Source organism: Oenanthe melanoleuca, chromosome Z (assembly GCF_029582105.1).
Source record: "Oenanthe melanoleuca isolate GR-GAL-2019-014 chromosome Z, OMel1.0, whole genome shotgun sequence".
Lineage (NCBI taxonomy): Eukaryota > Metazoa > Chordata > Aves > Passeriformes > Muscicapidae > Oenanthe > Oenanthe melanoleuca.
Genome location: NC_079362.1, coordinates 16,186,977 through 16,213,910, shown reverse-complemented (window position 1 = coordinate 16,213,910; position 26,934 = coordinate 16,186,977). Strand labels below are relative to the sequence as shown.

The following is a 26,934-nucleotide window of genomic DNA, read 5'->3' as shown; positions in this document are numbered from 1 at the left end:
CACTGGTGCTTCATTAAATTACCAAGTTTGGAGCCTTTCCAGGAAAGACAAGTAGTGGGATAAGATATAAATTAAGATGCCATCATCCTGAGATTCAAGACTTTCCTAGAAATTTATGCAAAATTGCTTGAGGCCAGTTCATGGAAATTTGGCTCCAGAAACCCATGATGAGCACTGGCCTGATGAACATGGAAACACTCATTCCTAAAGGAGCACGAGGTGGTGTTTTCAAACTCAGAAGGGTTGCACAGATCCTCCTTGTTGCTTCTTGTTGCATGTCCAAAATTTTTGGAGGTCATACCCTTTGGAAGTGTCTGTTATCTCCAAGGGAACTGGCACAATACGTTCCTGACCAGGAGAGCCTTGTCCCTCCTCACCCTCTCTGTGGTGCTGAGCATTTCCTGTCCTCTTTGAAAAGAACTCTCCATGTCCCTCAAATCTGCCCTCAAAACAGAAGTCAGCTTTGCTCAGTTTGCTTTCTACCACTTATCTGCACATTTTTATTTTCACACCAATGCATATTTTCCTCTGCTACTAGTTTAACAGAAAAAAGGGGCATAAAAGTGGTGCACAGAACTTTCTGCTGTTCTCATGATCCTTCTTATTCCCAGTGCTTTAACCTCTGCCATGTTCCACACGATTTTGGCTATAAATTCTCTAAGCACACATCTAGTTTTGCATTGGTTTTGAAACCATCATGTACAGCTGTGCTGCTGAAGTAACATGCTGCTCATTAAGCACTGGCTTCAAATAGGGTGATCATGAGATGCATATACTCCAAACATCAGTTAGGACATATTACTGATGGAAAGGCATCAGGGAAGTGCACATTTAATGCTACTCACCAATTTTTAATGGTGCATCTGGTGCTGGTGTTGCATAGAGTAAATTTTCTGGCTTCAAGTCTCGATGCACAATCCCATTTGCATGCAGATACTGAAAAAGAGAAAGTCAAAGGATGTAAGTGAGACGGATCAAGAATGAGTTGATATCTTTCTAATTCTCTATAGCAGCAGATTAATATTTGCTCTGTGTGTGACCCAGAGTTACTTCACTAATTTTCAGCAGCTCTTTTCTCTGCAAACTTGCTCAGTAGGATCTTTAGATTCATACTGTAATCTGAATAGGAAAACAAAATTTGGAAGGCAATGATAATATGTTCATTTGAGAACAAAAACATGTTAGAAAGTATCCTTGAATTTTAATACAATAGTTCAAGGAAGGTAGTTTCTGTGCACTATAACATTCCAAGAGACAGAAAAATGGTCATGTATTAAGCAATTAAATAGATATATTTGAGTAGAAAGGATGCAGTACATGTCCTGGGCCAACTACAAAATGCTTGGGGTCCCTTGGTGCAGATTTCTTATGAGTTTTGAAACCACTCAGTTGCAAAGTCCCAAAAATCCATCTGTCTTGCAAAAGTACATGCAGTACATGCAAATCCACTCGTCATTGAATTCCTGCCTTGCACGAATGGAAAGAAAAATTTCTGAAACATATGGCTGCCACTTATACTGCTATGGACAGAAAGAGAAAAATATATTATATACAATATACTGATAGACAAAAAGGGATAAACTAGTGAGAGAAAATCTGTATTTCTTGTTGATAAAATATTCACACAAAAGACAATTCACACAGAAGACAAATGCTTAAGAGTAGAATCACATTATCTTATTGAAAAGTCTCATTTTAGTAGCATCTCTCTCAGCTGTGTTTTCACTACCAAAAAAACCCAGTTTCTGTGCATATTTATGCAGGAAATGACAAATGGTTGAATATTTACCTAGACAATACAACTATAATGTGCACTTCAGTTAGCATCTGAGGTGAATTCTTGACTGTATATCTCATTGTAATTTTAATTCCTATAAATTGCCAGTGATTACATAATATTAAAGAGGAATACATTGTTGTCCTTGGGCACTGTTTTAGTGACACTGTGCTCTTCCCACAGTGCAATAAGTGTTCTTTCTTGACTTTCCCCACAATCCTAAAGTCACAGGATTTGTCATGATGTGGCTTTTAGAGGTCAGCCAAAGAGTCTCACCTCACTTCACAGTGAAATACAAGTATTCGTTCCAGCTGTTTTATACAGTGAGATAACTAATCACTTATCCAAGGTAAAAACAGCCAACAACATATGGAAACTGAAGGACTGTACACTGCTACACCATTTAATGCAGCCACATCTGCATGACTGCAAACAATCACATCCACCCTGCATAACAGTTTATCTTCACTACGCCAAAAATAACTGTAGCAAAGATGCTCCCACAGCATAGCAGTGATGTGTTTGACATGCAGAGGTGAAAGTGGCACACAGGGAGTGGACCAAAAGCCATCAGACTGGGGTGGACAGAAAAAGATGTCTGAACTGATCTGTGCTCATGTGCTGCAAAAGAGTTTAGGTGCCTCAGTAGGAGCGAGAAGGATCAGACATTTCATGATCACTCAGTGGAAAACAGACACTTCCAATTCATCTGCACAAAAAATCCTCAGCCAAATTTGTGCAGAGGAATGCTCCAGCCAAGTTTTTCAGCAGGTCCTTTTTAACACATGTCCATAACCCTAAAAGCATTTTATGCTGTGAGGCTGAAAACATAGAAATTTTCTTCTCTTTCCAGAAACACTTTTTTTTTTGTGGGAGGGAATTTTGGGAAAAACTTTAGGTGAAGCTGTTCAATTTTTCCTCCTTTTTAAGTCATAAAATAGGAATGGCTTGTGGGGCTCCTTCTCAGACACAGCAAGAACCATAACTGAGAACATCTGCTAACCACACTTGTGCCTCGTGACTGGATGATTTTTAAACTAATTTATATAGAACTTGGAGTTTCACTTGGAGTGAACTGTTTTTTTCTGTACAAACTTACAAAACCCCAAGCAGGAAATTTTCCCTCCTCTGTCCAGCCCACCATTTGCATAAAACTCACACATGGGGGTGTCCAACAAATGAAAATTGCCTCAATAACTTAACCCATGCCTTTCAAAGATTGTCACTGCAATAATCTGATCTCTCTCTCTCATCACAACACCTGCACCTACTCCCTCTTCACCACACCTCCCCTTATCCTGCCAGCATCTAATCCAGAATTCCTGCCCAGACATTGTAACTCCTCTGACAGCTCTCTGCAGACCCATATAAATCCTGCCATAGTCATGCCCTAAAATCCTTGCTGCTCTTTCCCCTCTCATCCATTGTTTTTCCTGCTTGACTTCATAGTAGGGCTGGAACAAGACGTGCATGGCATGGGATGCTTCATGCTGCCAGGTCCTTGTTCAACAGACCTACTGTTGGCAGCTTATATCTTTCATAATACATCAAATTTTTTTGAGTTTTGCCAATAGGGTCAATAGTTTTGTTGTGAGCTAGCAGACAGAAGGGCAACATGGATTAAAAAAAAACAAAACAACCAAACCAGCCCAATATAAAAACCCCAGTGGTTTTTATGGATACCAATATCCCATTCTTCATGGAAGCACTAGCCAGGCTTGTGGATCCCCATCATTCTGAGGGGATAGCCAGCTGGCTGGACTTCTGCTAAATGTGTCTTCATCCAAACAGGCTTGTTAATAAAGGTCTCCAGCAGATGCAGTGACCTCCTGTCCTCCAGCCTGAGCCACCTGTCACTCGCTGACAGCTTTTCCTGCTCCACAAGCCCCTTGCAACACTCACTCTCAGCACTGCTCCCTTACTTAGTTCATACCCTGAGACTAACCTGTTTCCAAATTTTCATCAGTCCCAACAGCTCTGCTACCCATGTAGCATTATAGCTTCTGGTATTGACAGGACTATTACTTGATCTTGTATAAATATGAGCAGTATTCTGAGCTAAAATATCTTGGCTTAGAAACAAGTTTAGTTAAATTAGCATCATCCACTTTGTATAACTTATCTCAATTTACATGTGCTATATTTTGATTGCTCTTGCTTTATTTATCATATACTGATTTTAATAAAACGTGTGTTCCTTTGTGTAACTTCAAAGACTTTTCCAGATTTTAGTACAGAGTTTGGCATTGTGCACATCCATTGTAAGACAGGTGCTTTACTATTTATATGCTACGTGTTGTAATCATTAAGTTACATGATCAAATGAGGGGATCTGGGCACAGTTATCATGCCAAAGCTCACTTTATGCCTAGGCATTACTGAATTACATAACTTTTCCCACTTAAAAGTATGGATAAAACTTGGAAAATACTTTATTTCTATGGCTGGATGTAAGTTTGTAACTGCATAGCACTGCAGAACAGTTTAACACAGCATGCACATTAAAATGTGATCATGATGGGGTACTTTCACTGTAGCATAAACATTCAGTTTTCACTTTCTTCAGATTTTCAATAGAGAATGCCAGCCAATAAAAAGCCACAAAGACCTCTCTGGTAATCTGGGAGAAAAGTTTTATAACATAATTGAGTAGCACAGTCTTATTATTCTTTGATAAACTTTGATAAACTTGAGGTCAGACTCAGCATAATCTGGTGTCATACAGGCCGTTCTCTACAGGACTTGCTTAAAATGAAGGCAGCCTTCATCTTGGCCTTTATTCCCAGGGTACACAACAGCAACTCATGATTGAACAATTTTCAAGACTTTAACTATGACTGCAACAGAAAGACCTTTTTTTCCCTTTTTTTTGTTTTCCTCTAAGATTTTTTTTCCCCAAAAGCTTTCATTCTGCTACATGAAAGTTTCTTTTATTCTTTGTTTTGCTGTTTAATAATTCAAGTACTTATCTAACTTGAAAGATTTTATGACAAAAGGACAAATACAAACTGCTCAAAATTCTGGCCCTATCCCATAATTTTATTTATGATACCCATTACACAGAACTGTAGAAAAGTAGTATTGTAATGAATCTGAATCATCCATTCCTCTCTATGCTCCTTGGCAGCATCAATTACACCTACAACAGTTGTTTGTTCAATTTATTCTTGCAGACCTCTGCTATTAGAGACTCTACAATTTCCCCAAGCAATTTATTAGAGAGCTGTGCTTTCCTGACTGTTACAAAGTACTTCCCTTCAGCTCACCTCAATTTTTGACAAGAGTAGATGAAGCCCATTCCTTTGTTTCCTAAGAGGCAGAAAGTAGATTATCTCCTTTTTTTGCAAGAGCCTTTTGAATGCTTGTTACCATGTACACAATCCTTCTTCTCTCTTTTGTTTAGTCATCTTTTCTAGACTTGTGGTCATTTTGTTTTCTCCTACAGGAAAGTATCAACTTGCACTAATGTGTTGAAAATGCAAAACTGCATTCCAGTAATTGTGGCCTGACAAACTTTATAAGATGTATTAATAAATGTATTTGCCTTTTTTTTTTTCCAACACATACCACTCCCATCTGCCTTTTGATCCAGTGTAACCTTCAAATCCTTTCTTTTTTCCCACTGTCCTTTACTGTACAAAAAGGACATTGAATTTTAACAAAGTTATTTTATTCCTAATCCTACTCTACAACATACTTGCACCTTTCTCCAATTTTATGGTGTACAGAATTTTATAAGTGGATCTTCTATTCCATCATAAGAAGTTACCAACAAAAAAACATTAAAGAAGCAGAGCAAGCAAGGCTTCTACTGAACCTTCATGTTTGATCTGCAGATACACTGGTACACACTCTCAGCAGAGACTACCAGTCTCTAACCAGCTTAAAAATCACACAACCTTGACAATATTTTGCTAATTTATTGTAAAACTGTCAGATGAGTCAAGTACTGAAAGTTTTACTTATGTCAAGTAGGTACAATACTTTCTGCTTCTCCCCCACTAACGTGTTTGAAAAAAAAGCAGACTGACTTAGCATGGCTTTCTCTGGTAACAAAATCCTGCCTTGCTGGTGACCTCCATGCCTTTTTATTCCCCAGGTGCCCCATATTCTTTTCTTCATTATTTACTTCAAATTTCTGGGATGAGTGAATTCGTTCCTTCTTCTTTTTGAAGTGAGCACTACATATTTCTGCTTTGCTGCCCAGCCTCCATCAGAAATGAACATTATCTATCAAATCTATCTCAGGCTTTAAAAACTTGCTCTTGAAAGATTGTACTATGCAGGTCACTGGGCAATTTAAAAACAATTTAAAGTATCTAAATTATTTGAACACACACTGTAACTAATTTTTATCAATCTTTTCTTATTCTAGGCTCATCTTTTACAGTTTAGTCACTGCTATTAAATGTGCTAAATATCTGGGTATAGCTGAATGTTTAAGGAAACTAGCAGGAAAAAAAAAAAAAGACAGAAACAGTGTTTCCTTCTTCTAGACATCTTTCAACAGATCGTCCTCCCCTGTAGCTCTTCTTATGAGGATGAGTGAGTTTGTTACCCTTCTTGTCTCATGCTAGATGCATTCTCATTCTCTACCTTGGCCTTCCTGACTTCAGCCTTTGCATTCCTGGCGTTATTCAAACTCAGGCATGAAGACCCTGATCTGTTCTCTGCTTCTGCACATTCCTGACTCCAGAATGTGCTCTTCCTGAGCAGTGATCATCATTCAAGGACTGATGATGGCAGATTTCCTTGTGCACTAGCATGGGGAGAAGCTTGCTGTCTGATGTGGCTGGTGCAGTGGTTTCATTATAGCAATTTCTGTCCAGGATGCTGATAATGTGACAGCCATGGTCATGAATACCAGATTCACTCATGTTTTTAAAAACGAAAATTTCCAACCAGTTTCATTGGTTGATAGAATATATATAGGACTTGCATGTTGAATTTATTACAAAACAAGGACTGTAGGGTTTTTAACCAAAGCCAGCACTGGACATCTCCTGCTATAAATGCAGTCATTATATGCATAAGGAGCTGCAAACAGGGAGGTTTTTTGCTCCCTTTTTAGGAATGTCTAGACTTGTAATTAAGCTCTTTCTGTAGCCCTCACAGAAGCTGCACAAAAGAGTGTCATTGCATAATGAAAGCTACTGCACAGTAATTTGGTTTGATTACAGCCATATACTGTTTGAATAAGGCATGGTTAATTGATACAGATTTTGCATCAGTTAAGGGGAAATTTAAATAAACTTTTAATACACCAGAAGGATATTGGGGGGGAAAAAAAAATCCTGTTTTCTAATCCTAGAAAGGTGAGTGAGTTCACCTTTTACAAGTAGAATGGAAAAGCCAGTCTCTGTCTAAGTGGTGTCTAAAATCATCATTCAGCACAGAACTTACAGAGTACAGAGAAACATTCAAAGTGTACCACTGAAAATGTACTTGGAATCCTATATTCCATGTTGATGTAGACTTTGAAAAACAAGGCACATGCAGCTTGGGGGAATTGAGAGATATCTAAAATGTTATACAGTCTCATGCATGTATTAGCCAATTTGCAATTCACAGGTCCAACAACTGCACAGAAGTTGCAGATTGATAAGGGGATATGGTATGTGACCTGGCACTACTCTAGGCTTATCCTAGGGCAAACCAGGCAGCTCTTCTGCATCTCAGTTTCCACAGTTTTGAAACTGTTGAGGCATATAAGCTGCACAGATGTCAGAGTGACAAGTGCAAAGGGAAATGGGGACACATAATAATTTGTTTTTGAAACGCTGCTGTCACCACTGAAATCCATGAAAAATTCCCCTTCTTCAAATTTGTCAGACTTTATTTAAAATATGTATAGCAATATGACAGCCTGTTCCTGTGCTTCCATTTATCCCTTAGGCAGCACATAACTTTAAACACAGTACCTGAAATCCTATATGCTTTGGCTTTGGGAATTGGATAGTTTTATTTGTGCTGATTATGGAAAAGTGCATGTATCTGACTCCTGCTTACATGGAAAAAACATTATTTGGGGTTAAAATTTTTCTGTTCAAAATAAAACACAAGAAATAATTTTGAATACACAGGGATTGTTTTAAGAGGCCTTGCAGAAGTATATGTTAGAATTCCTGCTTAAAAAGCTTAAAAAAAAAAAAAAAAAGGCACCAAATAAAAACCCACCATCGATGGTAATGTCAGAACCCATCTCCACAGGCATCAACAAGGCTTCAGTAATGAGAGTGTGAGATCAAGTTATAGCTATACACACATCCTTATTTCCCCTTTGCCATCATTCCTCCTGGTAGTCACATTGGTTTTGGGACTGAATGAACAGGAGACCACTTCATCACCACAGAAGACAAACCCAATATCAATTTATCTTCTGGATGTATTATTTCAGCAAGTTTTGGAATTCACTGTCTGGATAACAATAAAACAGAGATTTAGAAAGGCCACAAATAATGAAAGCTTCTTCAAACATCATGCAGAAATCTGATTCTTTGCACATATCTTGCTTTTACTGGTTGCTCTGGGAGAGAAGAGTATTCCATTATGTTTGCTACATGAGAAACTGACTACAAAAATTTTCATAAAATATCAATTAACCTAGTTAGATTCATTTGACTGAACATTGTGTTAGTGGAACAAAGAATATTTGCCTTTGTAGTTAGCATATGTATGCACTAACACAACTAATTTGATTTATAATTTCTGATAAGATATCTGTGTACTATGAAAAAGGATGAAGACATGCATCAGTATAGATGAATAAATCCAAATCTTGTTATTTTTTTGCTGATCTATGATATTCAGAGTTATGAGATAAGTCAGAAAGAAGGTTTTAAATTAAGCAATTGAGTTATATAAAGTTTCAACTGCATTCCCCACAACTAATTTTCTTTTACATTTGGAAGCATTTTTATCTTTTTGACCATTCCAGCTTTTAGGAGAGTGAAGCAGCCTTAGAGATGATGACACCACACCGTGTGTGGTGACAGCAAATCATGTACAGTAATTTCTGTACCATCTGACATATGTAGGAGACAGTTAACACACACACCTTCCCACACAATTCCCAAACGAGCAGGCTTTGAGCAGAGAGCTAACTGTCTGCAGTGACATGAAATTCTCCTCTTAAACTGTAAGTAGGCCACAGCATCAGAGTAGCAAGAAGAGCTTTGATATAGTGGCTTTTTCTTACATCCATCCAGAATAGCCATCCACTTGCAGACCATCTGAATTCAGAGAAGAACTAACACACATTTACCACGTTGCTCACACAACCACTTTGCTTAATTTTCTTAATTTTCTTTTTGTTATTTTGGTTTTTGTTGTTTTTGTTTGTTTGTTTGGTTTTGTTCTGCATGTCTGGGGTACAGAAGACAAAGATGATGCATCTTCTCCTGCAATTGCCCAGACCTCTCATGCACAGAAATCTTCCCACTGCAGTCTCCACTGCACTGGGCACCTCCCCAGTGCCTGTCCCCTCTCGAGTTGCATATGGAAAAGGTGAAGAATATATTTTGCTTTGGGAAAACTCAGTCATTTATGGTGAAATTCAAAAGAATCATTGTAATAGATGCAGGGTGATGCCACAAAATTACAGTGGGCTGAATTTACTGAACAGATGTGACTCAGACCTGCTGAGGTGCAGTACCTTCCTTTGTGAGGTGCAAAGAAACTCAGGAGAGCTAAACTCCTCCCAAAACAAAACCCTTCTTAAAGCAAAAGACAAAACCCAGCAGTGCAGTTCTTCCTTGGTACAAGCACCTATTCCCTCTACAGTTTTGTTTAACTCATAGAAACTCTCTGCTCAACCTACTTCACTCAGCAAAGCTCTTACAACCTACCCTCCACAATGTGCTGAGGTTTCATGGTTTGTAAGAAGTCAGAAGACAAAAAGCATCACAATCACATTACCTTCTACCACTTTGTGTAGTAGAATACTCACTGTCTTCACCACATTTTACTTTATTGACTAGTCACATTAAAAACAAAAACAAAAAAAATCCCTAATAAGCAAGAATTTGTAATTAATTTCAAGACATGAAAAATATTTAAATAGCATTAGAGATGTAATTATCTTTATGGTCAACCTACAAAAAAGGCAACTGCAAAAGCTTTATAAATACACCAATGTGCCTTTGTAAAGCAATGCAATTACAGAAAATTTGAAAGAAGCAGGGAGGAATTTTATAAAATCAAGTTTCTAATTTTTAGCTAACGGCATAAATCTACAGAAAGGCTTTTATCAATCTGCTAACCTTATACAGAACACAAAATTCAGCAAGATCACTGCAATTCTAGCAAATTTTAAAATTAAGCAGATTCTCTATTCTGGATAAGTTATTTTTGCAAGCCAGTAATGTCTTTGGTTTTCCCACTGGGAAATTGAGAAGATACAAATAAAAGCCAACCTAGAATAGATGCAAAGCTGCTGTCAATGATATCTGGTGCTAGCTCAGGTCCCAATAACCTTCATCATCAGAGAGACATTTAGCTAATGGAAAACTATTTCTGGCAGCATTAAGTTTCACTGACTACAGGGATTCACTAGCCACATATTGGGAGTTGCGTTTTCTTCCCTTTTCTTTCCTTGTGTTACCTGTGGAATTTTTCCCCATGGAGTTGCTGAGAGGCACTGATGGCTGGGTGCTTGAGAGATGGGGAAGGGGAATTCCTCTGGTTCTTGGGAGTTTCTCTCAGAGGGATACAGACACCTTGAGATTAGAAGCAGGTGAAGGGGCTGGGACAGTAGTGGATCTCTTTGGCTCTTTCCTGCCTGCAGCAGGGAGAACTCACCCTGAAGGACCCTTCAGATCTGCTGGTGTGTGGGATCCCGAGCTTGGCCTCTCCCTGCCCTGCTCAGAGCCGGGCCCTGCTGGTCCTGTGCCCTGGCTGTTCGCTTTGCCCTGGGTTTCTCCACGCCGTGCCTGGGACATTCTGCAGCTCCCGCCTGGAATTCCGGCACATCTCATCCACATCTCATCATTTTCACTCGTTCCTGCCAGCTGTGATGGTAACTGCACCAAAGGGAAAAGGGCCTGGGAGAGGACTGCTGCTGGGTGCCTGGTTCTGTTTGTTGTTAATGCCAGAGTTACTGTTCTTTGTTTGCCTTGTTATACATGCTAGTAAAGAACTGTTATTCCTGTCCTCATATCTCTGCCTGACAGCTCCCGAATTTCAAAATTATAATAATTTAGAGAAAAGAGTTTACATTCTCCAATCCAAGGGAAGGCCCTGCCTTCCCTAGCAGACATCTTTCTTTCAAACCAAGACACCACAGCTCTAGCATACCTGTTATAGGGCCATCTTACAATGCCCTAATTAGTCACAGGTGCACATCTGTTCATTCTGCACCATCATGTTTTAGTTTCCTTGCAAGAAATTGATGTTTTGTATTCTAATCAAAGCACTAAATTTAATTTTGGATAATTTGTCTCCTTTTCAAAAGAGGGATATTTCATAAAGTAATGTAGATCTTAAATGGGCAAGTTACAGTCTTTATTATGTGCTCTTGAAGAAGCAGATTTTGCTCTTCCTGTACTGTACACTACAAAATTAGGCCATGTCAGGAAGTGCTCCTGAGTGACAATACTCAATTTCTACACTGTTCAAATGTTTAGAAAAGTCCTGGGTAAATTAGCACTGAATAAAACACAACTGTGTTTCTCAAGCAAAAGGGTATTCCCATTAGGCAATATGAATTTGGTCCTTTTATTTTTTTAAAGGCTGGCACAATTTAATGGCATGGATATTGCCTGTAACAAGCCAGCTGACAGCAAATGAGTGTTTTGGTAGGGTCAGACATTAAATTGTTTCAATGGTGAGATTTCAGGGTAACAAACCAAAGAAGATGAAATTTCTCTTTTCCATCTATGAAACTCTTGATTCCAAACTATGCATTTAAAATAGTTTATAATTTTCAACACATCATTTTATCTATGGGATATTTATAATCCTGCATTTGAATTCTTTTTTATGCATAAATAACACACAGATGTTGTTTTGTGTTAATTATACTGCTTTCCTTGAATGGTCAAGTTTGGCCTACATTGGTATCACTTGTTTGGCCTAATATTGACCATATATTCAAGCTGCATGAACCATATTATTAAAAAAAAAGAATAATATTTTTTAACTTTTGCTACAGACTTTTTTACAAAATGTAGTTTAAACAGCATAGCCCTCAAAGGGTACATGCATAGAAGAGTCTCCACTTATTCATTTGATAGATGTGAGCCCTCAGCCTGTGCAATACAAAAGCCAACCTTACTCTTCCAGTTGCCATTACATCAAACCACAGTGGTGCTGTGGGAAACTAAGACTGATCTCAGCCTCACAGAAGTGTGACACGTGCACTCTCCAATTCTGGAATCAGGAAGGAAAACAAAACTTCTCTCAGCAGCACCACACCTCAGTCGTCTACTTGCTCAAGGTGCACCTTGCAGCCTTGGTCTGCCAACTATCCCCAGCTTCCATGTTTTTGCAACACAAAATTTATACTTAAAATGAGGGAAAAAAAGTCTATTCTGCCCTATCATGGGCACTCAGTGAAAAAACCCAAACAACTTAACAGATAATTATTTAGGACCCCGAAATTCCTAATTCATAAGCGATTAATAAGATCCATTTCCATTCTAGGTTTTAAAGCCTGAGTTTTTCTTCAAGTGATGACATGAATAACATACATTGCTGTTGTACTTTACAAGATACTAACAATGTTTGCAAGGAAGTCAGGTATTTTTAAAAAATCAAACCCATAACAATTAGCTATGCCTGTAAGAATGTTACGTGGAAGGAGGTACAAAATTTTCATCTGCTAGTGAGAGGAAGAGGTCAAGATAGCCTGTAGGTATCTCTGATATGTAGGTGACTGCTTCTTTTGAAAACTTTCTCAGATTGCACACTAGTATGAGTTTTCTGTAAAGGATTATTACATGTTTATGCAGACTCTCAAAAGTGGAAAAAAATTTCACTTTCTGCTGGGAATCGTGACAACTTCATCAAGGCACTCCATGTTCACTGCTCAGACACCTGGAAGTCTGAAATACCACATGCCACACAGAGAAATACCAAATTGTAAACCTGAATTTGCTAGCAGCTCCTCTCTTTTTCAGAAAGGCCAGGACCAGATAAAAATGGGATGTTTAATTTCTGTCTAACAAAGAAACCTCCCTGTGGTTTTGATGTTTTAGTCCAGAACTTCAGGCAACACTGCCAGTTTTTAAAATACATCATACAATTGTTGTTTTAATATCCAGAAGGCTACAAGTGTTTTCCTTTATAAGATCTGCAAATACTGGAAGACACAGTAAGAGATTTAATTTTAAATTGTATTTTTGTCACTGAAAGGTTTTCAGAAACATGTTCCCAAATATTTTTCCTGGTTTCTATGTGAATCTCTCTTAATCCAAACATAGCTATTATAATGGAGATGTCCATAGGAAACTACAAAAATTAAATTTCTGTTAGTGTGCTATACTCTTATCAGCATTCATAAAATCCTTTAAAAATATATCCTTTTAGAAACCTTACAAATATGAACAAAACTGTTGTGCTATGTCACGTATTCTACAAAGCCATGGAACTGAGAAGAAAAGCTTAGTATTTTGACTTTGTGGACAGATTGTATTCCCAAAGTGCAACCTCAGAGCTGTTTCTCTAAGAGAGTGATAAATTCATATAATACAAGTGCTTTCCAGGGTGAATAGTGATAAAATATGTCTGAGAACCTGCTGTCACCTCCTGCATCTGCCTCAAGGTCTGTAGTCAGAAAGCAGGAGCCTGAGGTGCAAAAGTATCTCAGCTGTTTTACAGGCCACTGGTAATTTTCAATTAGGACTTAGAGCTAGAAAAAGGATCAGCCACACATGACAAACGGCAAATAATCCCATGAAATCAGTGTAAATATTTCTGTTATCTTCGAAGAAACCAGTGTGTGTGCTGGTTTAGTGTTTTGCACTGCACTACCACCATAATTCAAACATCCCTGTACCCTTCATCAGCAGACAGTCACTGCTGTGGCTCTCACAGACAGTTGAGGTCTTCTGGTTTAAAACTCTGGAATTAAATGTAATCACCAACATTCAGTCACATGTTTTCACTGTCCTCTGATGGCTGGAGATAGGGTGTCAGTACATTTTTCTTTTTGCATTTTAATCTAGGTTTGTGTTTTTGTATCAAGTACTAGAGACTTAAAGATTAGCATTGAAGTTAAATTTATTCCCTCTACTAAAAGGACACAACAGGATAATTAAGAATCTGGTCCACAGATTCTTTTTGTCCACAGGTTTTTATTGATTAGCCTAGCAATTGTTTGAGATATAAAATGCATTTATTGTCTAAGAGTAACTTCCAGATTAAGGGGATGATTGAATTAAAAATTTGTATATAGAAAGTCTTTTACTCAAAATATCAGTAAATAAATCTAAAAAATGCAATGGGAATTAGGAATGTCAGCTGGGATGAAAAACTTTTTCTCTCACATCTTCAAATCTAAACATAAATCCATATAAACAGGAAAAAGCTATTTTTGCATCATTCAAGTAAACAGCTAAACTCCTATTGATCAGAACGAGAAAACAACCTGTATTGGGTTGTAATACAGGATGCAACCAAAAGTATGTTTTCTATCGCCACCTGTTAAAACCAGAGGGGACAGTGTTCTTTATCTTTCCCATGACCCATCCTTCTTCCAGGCACATATCTTCTGTTAATGGGCCACTGAGTCCCACTGCATGACTGATAAAATTACATCACCCCATTGTCAGATGCTCCACCCAGGGAGAGGAGCCCAGTCTTTCCTACCTGGATAAAAACTAAGATTTGGACCATCAGAGCAGCCCTTTTCCATTGGATTCCAGAGGAAAACCAGACCCTTCTACATCACTACTGGACCTTTAGAGGAAAACTGCACCCTTCTCCAGGATTGTTGCTGCAACAAAACCACATCTGTCACTCCAAGAAAACTGTAGCCACCAGCACCCTGACCAACAGTTGTATTTTAATCCTATCAGTGTTTTGTTCTACTGTATTTTTATTTTAATTTTCCAAGTAAAGAATTGTTATTCCTATACCCATATCTTTGCCTGAGAGCTCCTTAATTTCAAAATTATAATAATTAAAAAGAAGGGAGGTTACATTGTCCATTTTAAGGGAGGCTCCTTCCTTCCTTAACAGAAATCTGTCTTTCAAACCAAGACACAAACTGACAGAAAAACTGTGAAGAAATTATTGAAAATTATATCCCTTCTTAACACACTGGCTTTTATAATCTCAGTGTTTATAATGCCATAATTTATGGGATTTTTAAAATCAAAGAGGTTTCTCGCTTGCTATGACCTGCATTATAAATGTGAAATATTATGAAGAAACACAAAAGTAAAAATTCAAAGCCTATATAGTTTTGCACTGTACATAAGAGGAATCTGAGCCTCCTCAGGTGTTGCAGGCTTTAGTTGAACAATTCCATAAGACTAAAAAGTGCTATGAGAAGATAAATCAATGTTAATTTTAGCCTATGGGGTGCTACTCCTATCCCAGAACCTCCTCTTATCAAACAACACCTGGACTAGGCTCAATAGCAAATGTGAATATAAACATCAGCGCTGAAGGAGAAAACAACAGCCTGCCTGTGGACTGTTTACAGGGAAAAAATCCTCCTCTTCAGAAGTTTTGATTTGTAAACTTCATGCAACAATCACAGATGTGAATATGTCTGGATTTCAGTGAGGTATCTAACATTAGCTCATGTGACTTATTGGTGTTGCTGATAGTTGCAGTGATGGAAATAGAGATCAGTAGGAGAAATGCAAAGCAGACAGGAACACAAAGCAAGGAAAGCACTTGGTGTTGAGAAACCTATTCTGGAAAATGAGGGATCAATGGAGGAGTGTTGTTTGATGAGACAATGCCAAATCTTCCCTGTTCAGCAATGCAAAATAGAGGCTGGAAGGAGGATTTATCCACCCTCTACAAGTACATAGCCATAAACACCAGGCATGGTGGAAGAAGCAGGTTTAAGCTAAGACATTCTTGGCACAAAAACCACCAGAAAGTAGGTATGAATATTTTTAGGCTAGAAATATAAAAAAAAAGGCTCCTCACTGTGAAAGTCGCAAGTAGTCAGGGCAACCTTCCAGGAGGAGTGTGTGTGGGTCAAACCATGAACTGCTTCTAAGGTGATGATCAGTACAGCTATAAAGAAGACTACATGCTACAGTATATTTTTTCTTCCCTGTTTATACTAAAAGGTGCTAGTTTGGCATGACAAGGTTTTGGAAGCAAGGGGACTACAGGGGTAACTTCTGTGAGAAGCTGCTAAAAGCTTCTCCCCTGTCCAATGGAGCCAATTCTAGCTGGCTCCAAGACATACCCAGGGCTGACCATCAGCAACAGGGGCAGCAATTCTGGGATAAGGTATTTAAGAAGGGGAAAAATTTTCCTCACCGTATCAACAGCAAGGAGAGAAGTGAGAATATTTTCCTGCTATCACACTGTGATTTAATTGATAATAAATTAAACCAATTTCCCAAAGCTGAGTCTGCTTTGCCTGTGATGGTGGCTGAGTGATCTCTTCCTGCCCTTATCTTGACTCATGAGCCTCTTGCTGTTTTTTCCTCCCCTGCCCATCTGAGGGGAGGGATAGAGAAGCTTAGGTGGGTATCTGTCATCCAGCAAGGCTCAAGCCCCATATGCAGCTTTTGGAATGGATTTAGTTGCAGTTTTTGGTGGCTTCTGTGTGTTGTGCTTATTAGCAAAAATAAGATTCGTTGCATGGGGAATCTGACTCCAGATTCCAAATCCTATTTCTTGGGAAAGAGCTGGCTGCAAGCACTGGGCTGGAAGAGGACACAGGCTGAAAGTAAGAAGGCCAAAAGGGAAACAATGAGCCATGAGTACTTTATTTCATTGATGAATGGTAAATGACAACTACATCCTTAAGTACTGGTCTCAGCTCAGTGCTTGCCAGGGTGAGCATCTCACAGAGAGTGCTCAGCCAAAGCCCCAGCACACAAAACACTGCAAACAACTAAGAAGAGATGACTTTTCTGACTGCTCAGTGTTGCACTGGATGAAGTTCAGTTGAGGAATGTCTTCTGTCAGGTAAGAAAAACCCAAGCGTCAGAAGGGAAGGATTTAATGGGCTGCTTAGCACCAGTTCAAGGGGGAATGTGGTGCAGAGAGATTTTGTAGCTCTGAAAGAGTGATGGAAAGGAAAGGTACTGCTGAAAATTACATCTTTCAATCTGTGAGGCTCAGATAAAATTGGCAAACATATGTTTCACTGACACTTTTGCCAAACACCAAAGATAGCACTGCAGACTATGAGGCGAGATTTTACACAGTCTTGTCTATGATGAGGTCTGTTTATGTGCATTCTTTTCCTTAGGTTTTTAATGTTTACTTATGTTGATTTTTGGATAATGATCATCCTTCAACTTAGCCCACATAATCCTGCTAATAGATTGCCTATAACCCTTCTTTGCTTCTGCTGCTGCTCTTTTTTTTTCTAATTTAAACTGGTTTCAAGGTACCTTATATTTCTTCTCTCTCCAGTTCTTCATTCCACAGGGCTAAATAGTCAAACTACCGGTATCTTCTTGCTCATTTGAAGGTCTATCTCTCTTCTGTATTATCACACTCTTTGTTTCAGCCTTTCCACCTCCTTCTGCTTAGGTATCTCATATCTCCTTGCACTGCTTCTCTCACCCAGATACTTCAAGATCTGTGTTAAGCACCAGCCTATGTCCACGTTTATGCATCTTCCAGCATCCTGGCAGCATGTCCTCTAGTACACACAGCTCTGGTGTTTTTTCCTCACACAGCAAATGTAACCAGTTTCATAAGACCACTCTAGAGATGACCTGCATTCGGTGTTGGCAGGTCCACAGGAATCTGTAAAACACCAGCTTCCCTCAGGTTTCCTGCTACTGGATACCTATACAGCGTTGTTGAGCTCACAGGTGAGGAGTTATCAGCTGGAAATGCAAGAGGAAGAGACATGCTTAGGTGTATGTATAGACCACAAGCTGTGCTATGAGTATGTATCACACACAGGTTGAACCCCTGGAGTGATGCCATTTTTGCAACAGACAAATGCAGTCCTTGGATGCAGCAGGGCAGATATTGTCATGGAGAGATGTACTGCTGCACAAGACTGTAGTTTAGACCAGATGCCAAAACAGGCTGATGATGCTACCATATGCTGTAACATTTAACTTATACAGTGACACTTTTCTGGACTGGAAAATAAGCAGGGAATTTTGGAGAACATGAAAATTCTCATTTTGCAAAGGAAGATTAATAAGTGAGATGCAATATTTTATACATATAAGGTGATACATGTAAAGATGAGGTCTATCTGAGTGATCAGGAGAATTTGTTTAATTTTGAATTATCTTACTTTGAGCATGGGTGCCTGAAATATGAGACCGGAGTTTTCCCAGACAGGTTGCAATCAGGTTTAGACCTCCCAATAAGAAATCTATTAAGCCTGAAGTCCATGTTCTTATGAGCAGAGATTAAACAGAGATATGGGCTTATTTGGCTTAATAGTTTGTAACTTAATGTTGCCTGCTCTTGATAGACTCTGTGGTAATTTTTTTTCTTTTCTGTGGAAAATACAGCTTTTGCTCATAATTCAAATGCATGCATGCATACTGTTACAATTCCATGATAAAATCTTTCAAACCTGATGAGATAGCTTAAACACAGTGACAGTTTGGATAATCAGGTTTGTCAAAGAGGTAAGTGCAGTAAATTTATTTTAATGGTGAATTAAGTTACGGACTATCACATACATGGATGACTGTATTCATATAAATTCAGCACATCATACAGGAACTGAACCAAACCAGGCATATTTTCTTTGGAAGAAAGCAAGTGCATTTAACATTTAATATTTACTGTGGTGAAAAATTAAGAATGTGCCTTTCAGTAACATCATTTCCATGTGGGGCTGTACCCAGTGCTGCACATCAACTCCTACTAAACTTGAGGGACAACATCCTTAGCTGGGATTTTAAGGCTCAGTTTGGTGAGCTGTGACCATCCTGGAAGGAGGCAGCAGGCAGCTGGTTGCCCACCACATGGCTGGGACAGGCAGAGCTATGAAAGCAAAGGGAAAGGTCATGCAACAATATATACTGTGACTGTCAGGAAAGTATCATGTTATAGCTGCCTTCTGCTGGAATACCTCTTATTAAAAAAAAAAACCAAACAACAAACCTCTGAACAAAGGAAGTAAAATTATTTCAGCTGAGGCTTTATTTGCTTTTATTTTGTTGGTGAAAGAGCATATGTTTGTATTTCCCTATTCAGAGCATATTCCTTCCCTTTGTCTAGCTGCATGAAAATCAAGAAGGAATAATTCTGGAAGTATGATTATTCACTGTGAATTAAACATGAAAAAATGAGTTAATAAAATCTCTAGATAAAAAAAAATGCGATTTTTTTTTTTTAAATACTTGCCAAAACCAAAGTATTCTAAAATTCACGACAGGACCTGACCTGAAATCTACAGTCTAAAGGGCTTCAGTCTCTCCATGCTGCAGCCAAAGCCTAGCAGTGCACAACACCTGAGGTTATACACACCACATCTTAGAGAATGAATATAGTTCTCTGTAGTGAGCATTTCAATATGTGAATCTCAGTCCTTTCCCCAAGACAAGGCACTTCTTTTCAAGAGAAATGCCAAAATTTGTGAACCTTAAGAATGTAAAAATAACCTCAAATATTAAAAAGAAGCTTTCATTTTGGCAACCAAGAAAACTGAATTTTTGTAAATGGCTGAAGGCCGCTATTTATTTTTTTCCAGCCACATCTGAAGACACCATTTACTTTGCTTTAAGAACTCCTTCTTCTCAAGGTAAATCCTGGATAAAAAACCTGCTGTTGCAATAGTGGCTGAGGGCAGAAACACGTAGGTTTCTCTTCTCCTTTTCCATCAACCAACAAGGCACATCTGAGGCTCCAAGCAGCCCTCCCTGACATGAGCTGAATTCCTGCTGTTCCCAGTGCCTGGACTCTCCTCCTGCACAGGGCTAAGCCACCCCAGACAGTCCCTGAAGAGGGCAGTGAGATGCTGTAGGGCATCTGCTTAGTGACACCTCATTTTGGCAACAAGGGTGGTGCATTTTCCAGCCTCAGAAAGTGTAACCCAGCATAGCCTCAGCTTTTTTTACCCATATTTGATGCTGGGTTTATTCCAGTGTGTCCCTGTTACGCCTCACAGCACACCCTTTTTTCTAACAGTCTATTCCTCTTTCTGTTGAAATCAGGTAAGGAAGCTAAATAAAAGCCAAACAGTGTTTTAAATATTTATTTCTAATATTCTATTTTAGTTGGCTGCATTTATTTTACATGCAGAATTTTTTGGTCTGAGCAACTTGTTTGAAATAAAAACCACAGCTAAAGAGTTTCCTAAGTTAATTAAAACCTAAGTTATTTACTTTCAAAGTGTTGATGCCTCAAGAAAAGAAAACACCCACTAGTGTTGTCAACAATATCTGCAGATAAATTCATCTACCTGTTAAACTGAATATACTATCTATTAGAATGAACACTCAACTATTGTTTGTTAGCCATCTTTCCCTGGACACTCCCCCCAAATTAGCACAAAATGTAAGGAAATACAGCAAAGGAAGATTTATGACAGATCACAAGTATGAAGGTCCATGCCAAGTTCAAAGTGACTTCCCAAATGGTTAAAATATAATGATGTTTCTGAATGGAAATGCAATGGCACTCAGAAATTCATTTCTGCCTAAGTGCAATGTCTATCATATTTACTACTTTGTTTATAGAAACAGACTCTTTAAAACTTCTGTGGCTTGAACTGGACACTTAAATGGATCTCAGTAGTGAGTCTCTCCATTCAAAGCAAATATCACCAGGGCTAGAAGCTGACCAGGGACTGAACCTCCTGAGACTAAATAGAACTGATGGAAATCAGGAAAAAAAAGGAAAGCTCTAATCTCTAACTTTACAAAATTTCAGCTTCCCTCTAAGTTAGAAAGGATGTAAATGATATTTTCCTGGCACAGATATTACGAAAAGTTGACTTCAGAACTATCTTACCACATTCTCTGACATCCTCTGGTCACTGTACATTATAAATCATTACTTAGCAGAATCAGCTGTTCATTCTGATAGGGTCCCATATATCCAAGCCATTACAGAAACAGCAGTCCTTTAACCTAATTATCATGAAATGCTATGTACAATAACCCCCATTGCCAAATATTGCAAATATTACTTGAATATTTTACTTTTTTCATATTTGAAAGAAATTTTACACATTTAGGTTTGAAATTCAGAGTAATAAATTTGATTTAGATAGCAAAATTATTAGCAGATGAAGAAACTACAGCATGCCAGATGCTACAGCTTATTCTCAAGTCTTATGTGATTAGTTGCTGTGCAAATTTAAATAACCTTAGGGGCCTATACCTGCATTGGAAGGGGAGGACAACAGGCATAAAGCTACATTCAATTTTGTTTCAGCAGAAAACTTTGCATCCAGGGAGTGGCTCAGAGCTGGATTCTTGACCTCCCAAAGCTGCAGACACATTTCTTTGCAAATCTCTACTGCTGTGCTGGGCACTGTGAGGAGGGGACCAGACATTCAAGAACTGGAAAGGATTTATGGCCTCCCACCCTTCATTCTTTTGCATGTATTGATCAACCCAAAAACATGAATGCATCTGTCAGGAGGAATCATCAGGCAGGAGGAATGACTCAGAAGTTCCCCACAGTCCCTGACACCCCCAAAGCAGTAGTGAAGGATTCCATCTCCCTGTCCCTCTAGGGTTAACCTCCTTCCTCACGTGCAACTTTGAGCTCAGAATACTGACAAAATACGAACTACTTTTTCTTAATCAGAAAAAAACTGTGGACTCCCCCTGAGTGTTGCAAGGGTAACAAACCAACATCATGCTGCAGCAGCAGAACAAGAAATGGAGCTCTTTCCATCACTTCTAGATGCAGATGAGAATTTTTTAGAGGTCATTTTAGCTGGTCTTTAAGGAAGGGCTGTGATGAAGGGGTTTGTTCTTGTGATAAGTGGTGGGAGGTCCAAAAGCGAAGCCTAATGACCAACATTACTTTTCTGGTGTTATTCCTTCTAGTATGTTCAAAGTTGCTTGAAAGAACTTCAGCCAAAGACCCTTGCTAAGTTTAGAACCCAGTGGGCACAGCTCTGAAACAAAACTCAGCTCTCCAAGGTATATTGCTAGTGTTTGAAAACAATAGCCCAGTGAATTACTTCTTTTCTTTTTGCTTAGCTGTGCCTTACCATATTGAATAATTTAATTTTCTCTGCCTAGATCACAGACATCAGCTCTGTGATTTTAAGCAGGTCAATCAAATTGAAAGCTGACAGAAAGCTATGAACTGGTCCATGACTTTTCATTATTTAGATACATTGGTCTGTATTTCATGGAGAAAGCAAACAATTCTACGAAACAATAAAGAGAAAAGGTCAGGGAAAATAAAGTCCAGGAAGAATCATAAGTAAAGTTGTAATATAGTAAGTAAAGTAGTAATATCCATCCCATTATAAGGGATGGATAATTTACTCTGAAGAGCCACATGCCCATTCTGTGTAACACCATATCAAGTACATCAAACCTGAAGAGTGACAGCATTTCATGAACCTTTGCTTTCAACACATTAAAGGCTTTCTGGGGAAGACAGCGCCATCTGAGTTACAGACCTAAATCCAGCCACCTCTGGAGTTTGTTTTTTGGGGAATCTGGCACAAGCTGGAGCTGTCTTGCACATCTGTGTGGTAGTGGGTGCACAGATGCACCTTGGAACAGTCCCAATGACTGATCCTGAGCTCAGATTACTGGGTTACCTGCAACAGACCTCCAAAAGACCTGCAAAACAGGCATGCTTTGCTGGCTATTTCAACTTCTATTTACCAACCAGTTCCCTTGCAGCAATGTTAACCCAACTATATCACTGTTCTGCTTATCTTATCCAACAGTTTGGAAAATATCCTTATTACTCCTTATTTAAAGAGTTATTTATTCATTATCACTAAGACACAACTATAAAAGTCTTTTGTGCATTCCTGAAACACGTGCTCAAAGATCTGCCAGACATAACTGCTTCAGTCTGCTGCTTCCTTAGTATTAGCAGAGATAGGGAAAATGCAGCAAGTCTGGAAAGGAAGAAGGGCTGTACCTGACTAAATAGGGGATCCTTTGCAGACCCCTGCTCTGAAATTAAGCTTTAGGAAAGTGGCAGCTGGAACATCTCCACTGATAACACTAGCAACACCCCAACACAGGAGCCATCCTGCAGTCTCACATGAAAACCACGTAGGGCTGAAAATGGTTATTTTATATTCAAGTGACATACTGGATGTTATCCTTGATGCAGATTTCTGTGACCACACAGGTACTTAAAAGCAAAGTGTATCAGATTTTCTCTTGGAGTTGGTTTCTCTATATGTTTCCAGATTTTTCTTCACACTATCTGATTAGAGAATTCAAAGCTTACTAGAGATTGAAGCTTTTCATTTTATTTGTGTATTTATAAATTCAATTTTTGACAGGTTTGCCCTTCTAGACAACTATGCATTCAAAATTACTGCAAGGACTTATGCTTTCACAGAAAACCATATGAATCCTTCAAAATAGTGAGATAACCTCTGATTTGTCAAGAGTATTTTGTCTGAAACCATGTTGTTCAGCAAAAAAACCCTGACTTTGGTTCATCTGTTTGATTTACCAATAGGCATGAGAAGAGCAGAATATTTAATTTAGAAAATAAATGTACCAAATCTGGGTACAGAATAAATGGCACTACTCTTCTGCACCATTTGGAGGATGGGAGTTGTGGAAAGCACCCCTCCATCAGTCCCTGCACAGGAAAAAAAATGTGCTGGCAGACCCTGGCCTGTGCATCTCTGTACCAACATCTGCACTGGCAGGAGCAGGCAGGAGCCCCCCTCAGCTCCTGCATGTATTGGTGGCATCCCTGTAAACCTACCCTTTCCTTCTTTAGAAAGAAGAAGTCAGTCTGATGCCTCCAACTAATAATTTTTCAGACTATTGAATAATTGCAAATAAATTTTACAAGAAAACGAACGTGTTACCAACCATCTCTCTCACAAGGTAGAGAAAATTAAGCAGCCAGCAGAAGAGATCTTTTTAGTCCCATCATCAAGGAAACACAACAAGATGCTCACTCTGTAATCATCTCAATGCTCATGTAGTGCTCAGACTGAAGATTCTTTTATGAAGCGTCCTCTCAGATTTCAGGAAGAAAGAACTCTTATTTATGAGACACAGGGAGCTGTCAAATTTCTCTTTCCTGAGTTTGTTCAATTATTCATCCTTCCAGACAGCCACAAGGGCAAAGTTATTCCAGGGTGGTTGTATCTGCACAGAAAACCATGTTGAATTTTTTTTGTTGGCAACAATGTTCCACACCACATATTATCAAATCTTTATGGGATTTTAGATTAAATATTGATTTTTAAATTAAGGACATACTTTTAACAGATTTTATTGCATGCCTTTTCAAGTTCCTTATAAAAAAAAATCCATCCTTGTGTCAAACAGAAAGATATAAGAACCCCAGTGAAGCAGGCACAGTCAAAAGCAAAGAAAAGGAACAATTTGCAGCCCTGATAATTAATTATACCTACCTCTACAGTTGTTAGATTTTGTTCACTAAAATATAATTCATAATTATAATATTTTATTGCATAAATTATGATAATAACTACAAAATACTGCCCATCCTTACTATTGCACATGAACTTATGTCAGAAAATACAACAAAATCCTCACATTCTGCACTGTTCACCAAGCAGTCAAATTTATCCATGTCCAGAAATCGAACTACCACTGACTGTGTGCTTCATTCAAGCACAATCTAACACAGCTCCTGAAAAAAGCTTTGATCACCCTGTCAAGGAGACACCCTGTTTCTTATAAATACCTGGTCTCATTATTTATAGCTCATGAAGCAAAATCACATACTCAAATCTAATGAAGTGGTAAGTGTGGGGTGGTGGTGCTGATTGATGAAAACATTGGCTTAAACATTCACCCCTGCTAGGGTTTGCATCTTCCAACACAGAAGTCTGTGTGAAGCTCAACTGAAAAGAAGGAGTGCATGAAATTTAAAGTCTAGGCACTCCTTGGATTTGATGATAGAAACAATAAAAGTGGAGGTAAAAGGCTTCAGAAAGCATTCTTCACATGCCAGAAAACAAGTATGACAATGTCATGTAAAGCAGTCACTCAAAGACATAAAAATCATCAGGAAATAGTAAATGAAAAGGGACAAGACCAAATTCATTACAAGTCCCAAAATATCCACAATGCTAATATTTCAGGGAATCAGTTAGGGATCTTGAGGAATTAAATGAGAGTCTTGATTTACTCATGCTATCAGGGTTACAGAAATGGAGCCACCAAACTGAAACAATAACTGATAAATTTTTACATAGTCTGTTTAAGAGGGCTCAGTGTCAGTCAATCTTAGCTTATGACAACTCCTTGGCATGTGAGGAATCTCCCCCAAAAAGGGCAGAAATTCTCTTACCTTTTTTTCACAGGCATGGGGCTTCTGGTAAGTTTCCATACAACTTAATGAAAAAATTGCAATTTTGCAAAGAGTTGTTCTGCTGAGAGGCTGCTATCTTAGTCAGTCTAGTACTATGAAATTGGAGGTGCAAAATTGTATGAGGCTACAATAACACTACTGAGTAATTTTTTGGCAATTGTCTTTCTTTTCACAGGTTCCCTTGTAATTTACTCCTGAAATCGATGTCTCTTTATTCCTTACCACCATTACTGATGCATGAACAGCAAGACACAAGGAGACAAGCCTGTCATTGCTTAGTCCTAGAGGCACCGTTGGCATTGGAAACAGAAAAACACCGTCCTGGGGGTCTCGATAAAAGGTTTTCTTAGGCTTCAGTAGATCTTTCAGGGGATAAAGCAGTGACTTCTACAAAGGTGTTTCTATTTTAATGCAACATTTAACCAGATGCCTTCCAGTTCTCAGTGAAATACTGCAACGTGTCCACACCTCTATGATGTTATCAAGGCTGCACAGTTTGCATGAAGGGCAGCAGTCACCTGGTGGCACTCCTGCAGTGCCAGTGAACAATTCTCCTCCATCTTTTCATGCACAGCTGGCTCATTTTCTACTTTGATATTTCCTCTTGGGTAGTTCCTGATACCTCCTCAGTCTTCATCAATTCTTCTTGACTCTTTCTGTAGCATCCAGCTGCTAATCCTTTACTGTTTCTACACAGTATGAGAAGATCTCAGGATACTTTAGAAGCTTCTCTAACTCAGAAGCCTTCAGAGCCTTCCCAAGCTCATATAGAAACATGTATTTTTTGGAGATGCAGAGTGTACTGTGTGTCCCATAGGAACAGGTACATCAGTGCCCTATCCCTGCAAAACAGTTTGCAAAATACATGCAATAATAATTATTTAAATAAATGGAATATTAGCAGTTTAAGGTCTGAGATAAATGCAGTCTTCTTCCTCTGTTTGTGCTATTAATTAGAGCAACATGGGGTTGGCTAAAGACAAGGCTCAGACTCTCCCAAAGAGTTTCCTATGCTATTTCCCCTTGAAAGGAGATGGCCAGGCCATCACAAAACAATGCCTCAAGAATCAGTGAATCAGGCAGATAGACCCAGCTTTGGACGTGGTCAGCACTCTCTTCACACAATATTTTCAACAATCCATCTTACAAATGAAGGAGCAGAGAAATTGCCCATCTCCCTAAGATGAACGGGGAAAAGGTCAAACCCTTTGAGTCCCCAGTCAGTTCTTAGACAGCAATTCTAATTTCCCTGCAACTGTCAGTCTCTTGGACTATGTATCAGCTACTGACCCAAACACATCATCATTTGGCATCTGTGGTGTGCTGAGAGTTAAATCAAGTGCTAATTAGTCACTTTCATTGTTACTTCCAAATATTTTCCAAAATTAATACTGAAGTGATGTGTTTCCAAAACAAGAGAAGGACAACTTACTTAGACAAAAGCATAATATAAAACAGTAACAATTTGGCAAATATGACCCTGACTTTTTGCTGCACTGGACATTAGCTGTAAAACAGTAAATCTGCTTGGTACATTTCCTCTATTAGTGATAATAGCCAATACAATA

The 26,934-nt window shown here is 38.7% G+C and overlaps 1 protein-coding gene across 1 annotated transcript in view; it reads right to left on the bottom strand.

Annotated features, from left to right (window-relative positions):
• Positions 1-26,934, bottom strand: part of CAMK4 (calcium/calmodulin dependent protein kinase IV) — a 140,144-nt gene that overhangs the window by 15,499 nt on the left and 97,711 nt on the right. Inside the window, exon 6 of the mRNA XM_056514054.1 lies at positions 846-936. Coding sequence (XP_056370029.1) covers positions 846-936 — 91 coding nt within the window. The remainder of the gene's footprint in view (positions 1-845; positions 937-26,934) is intronic.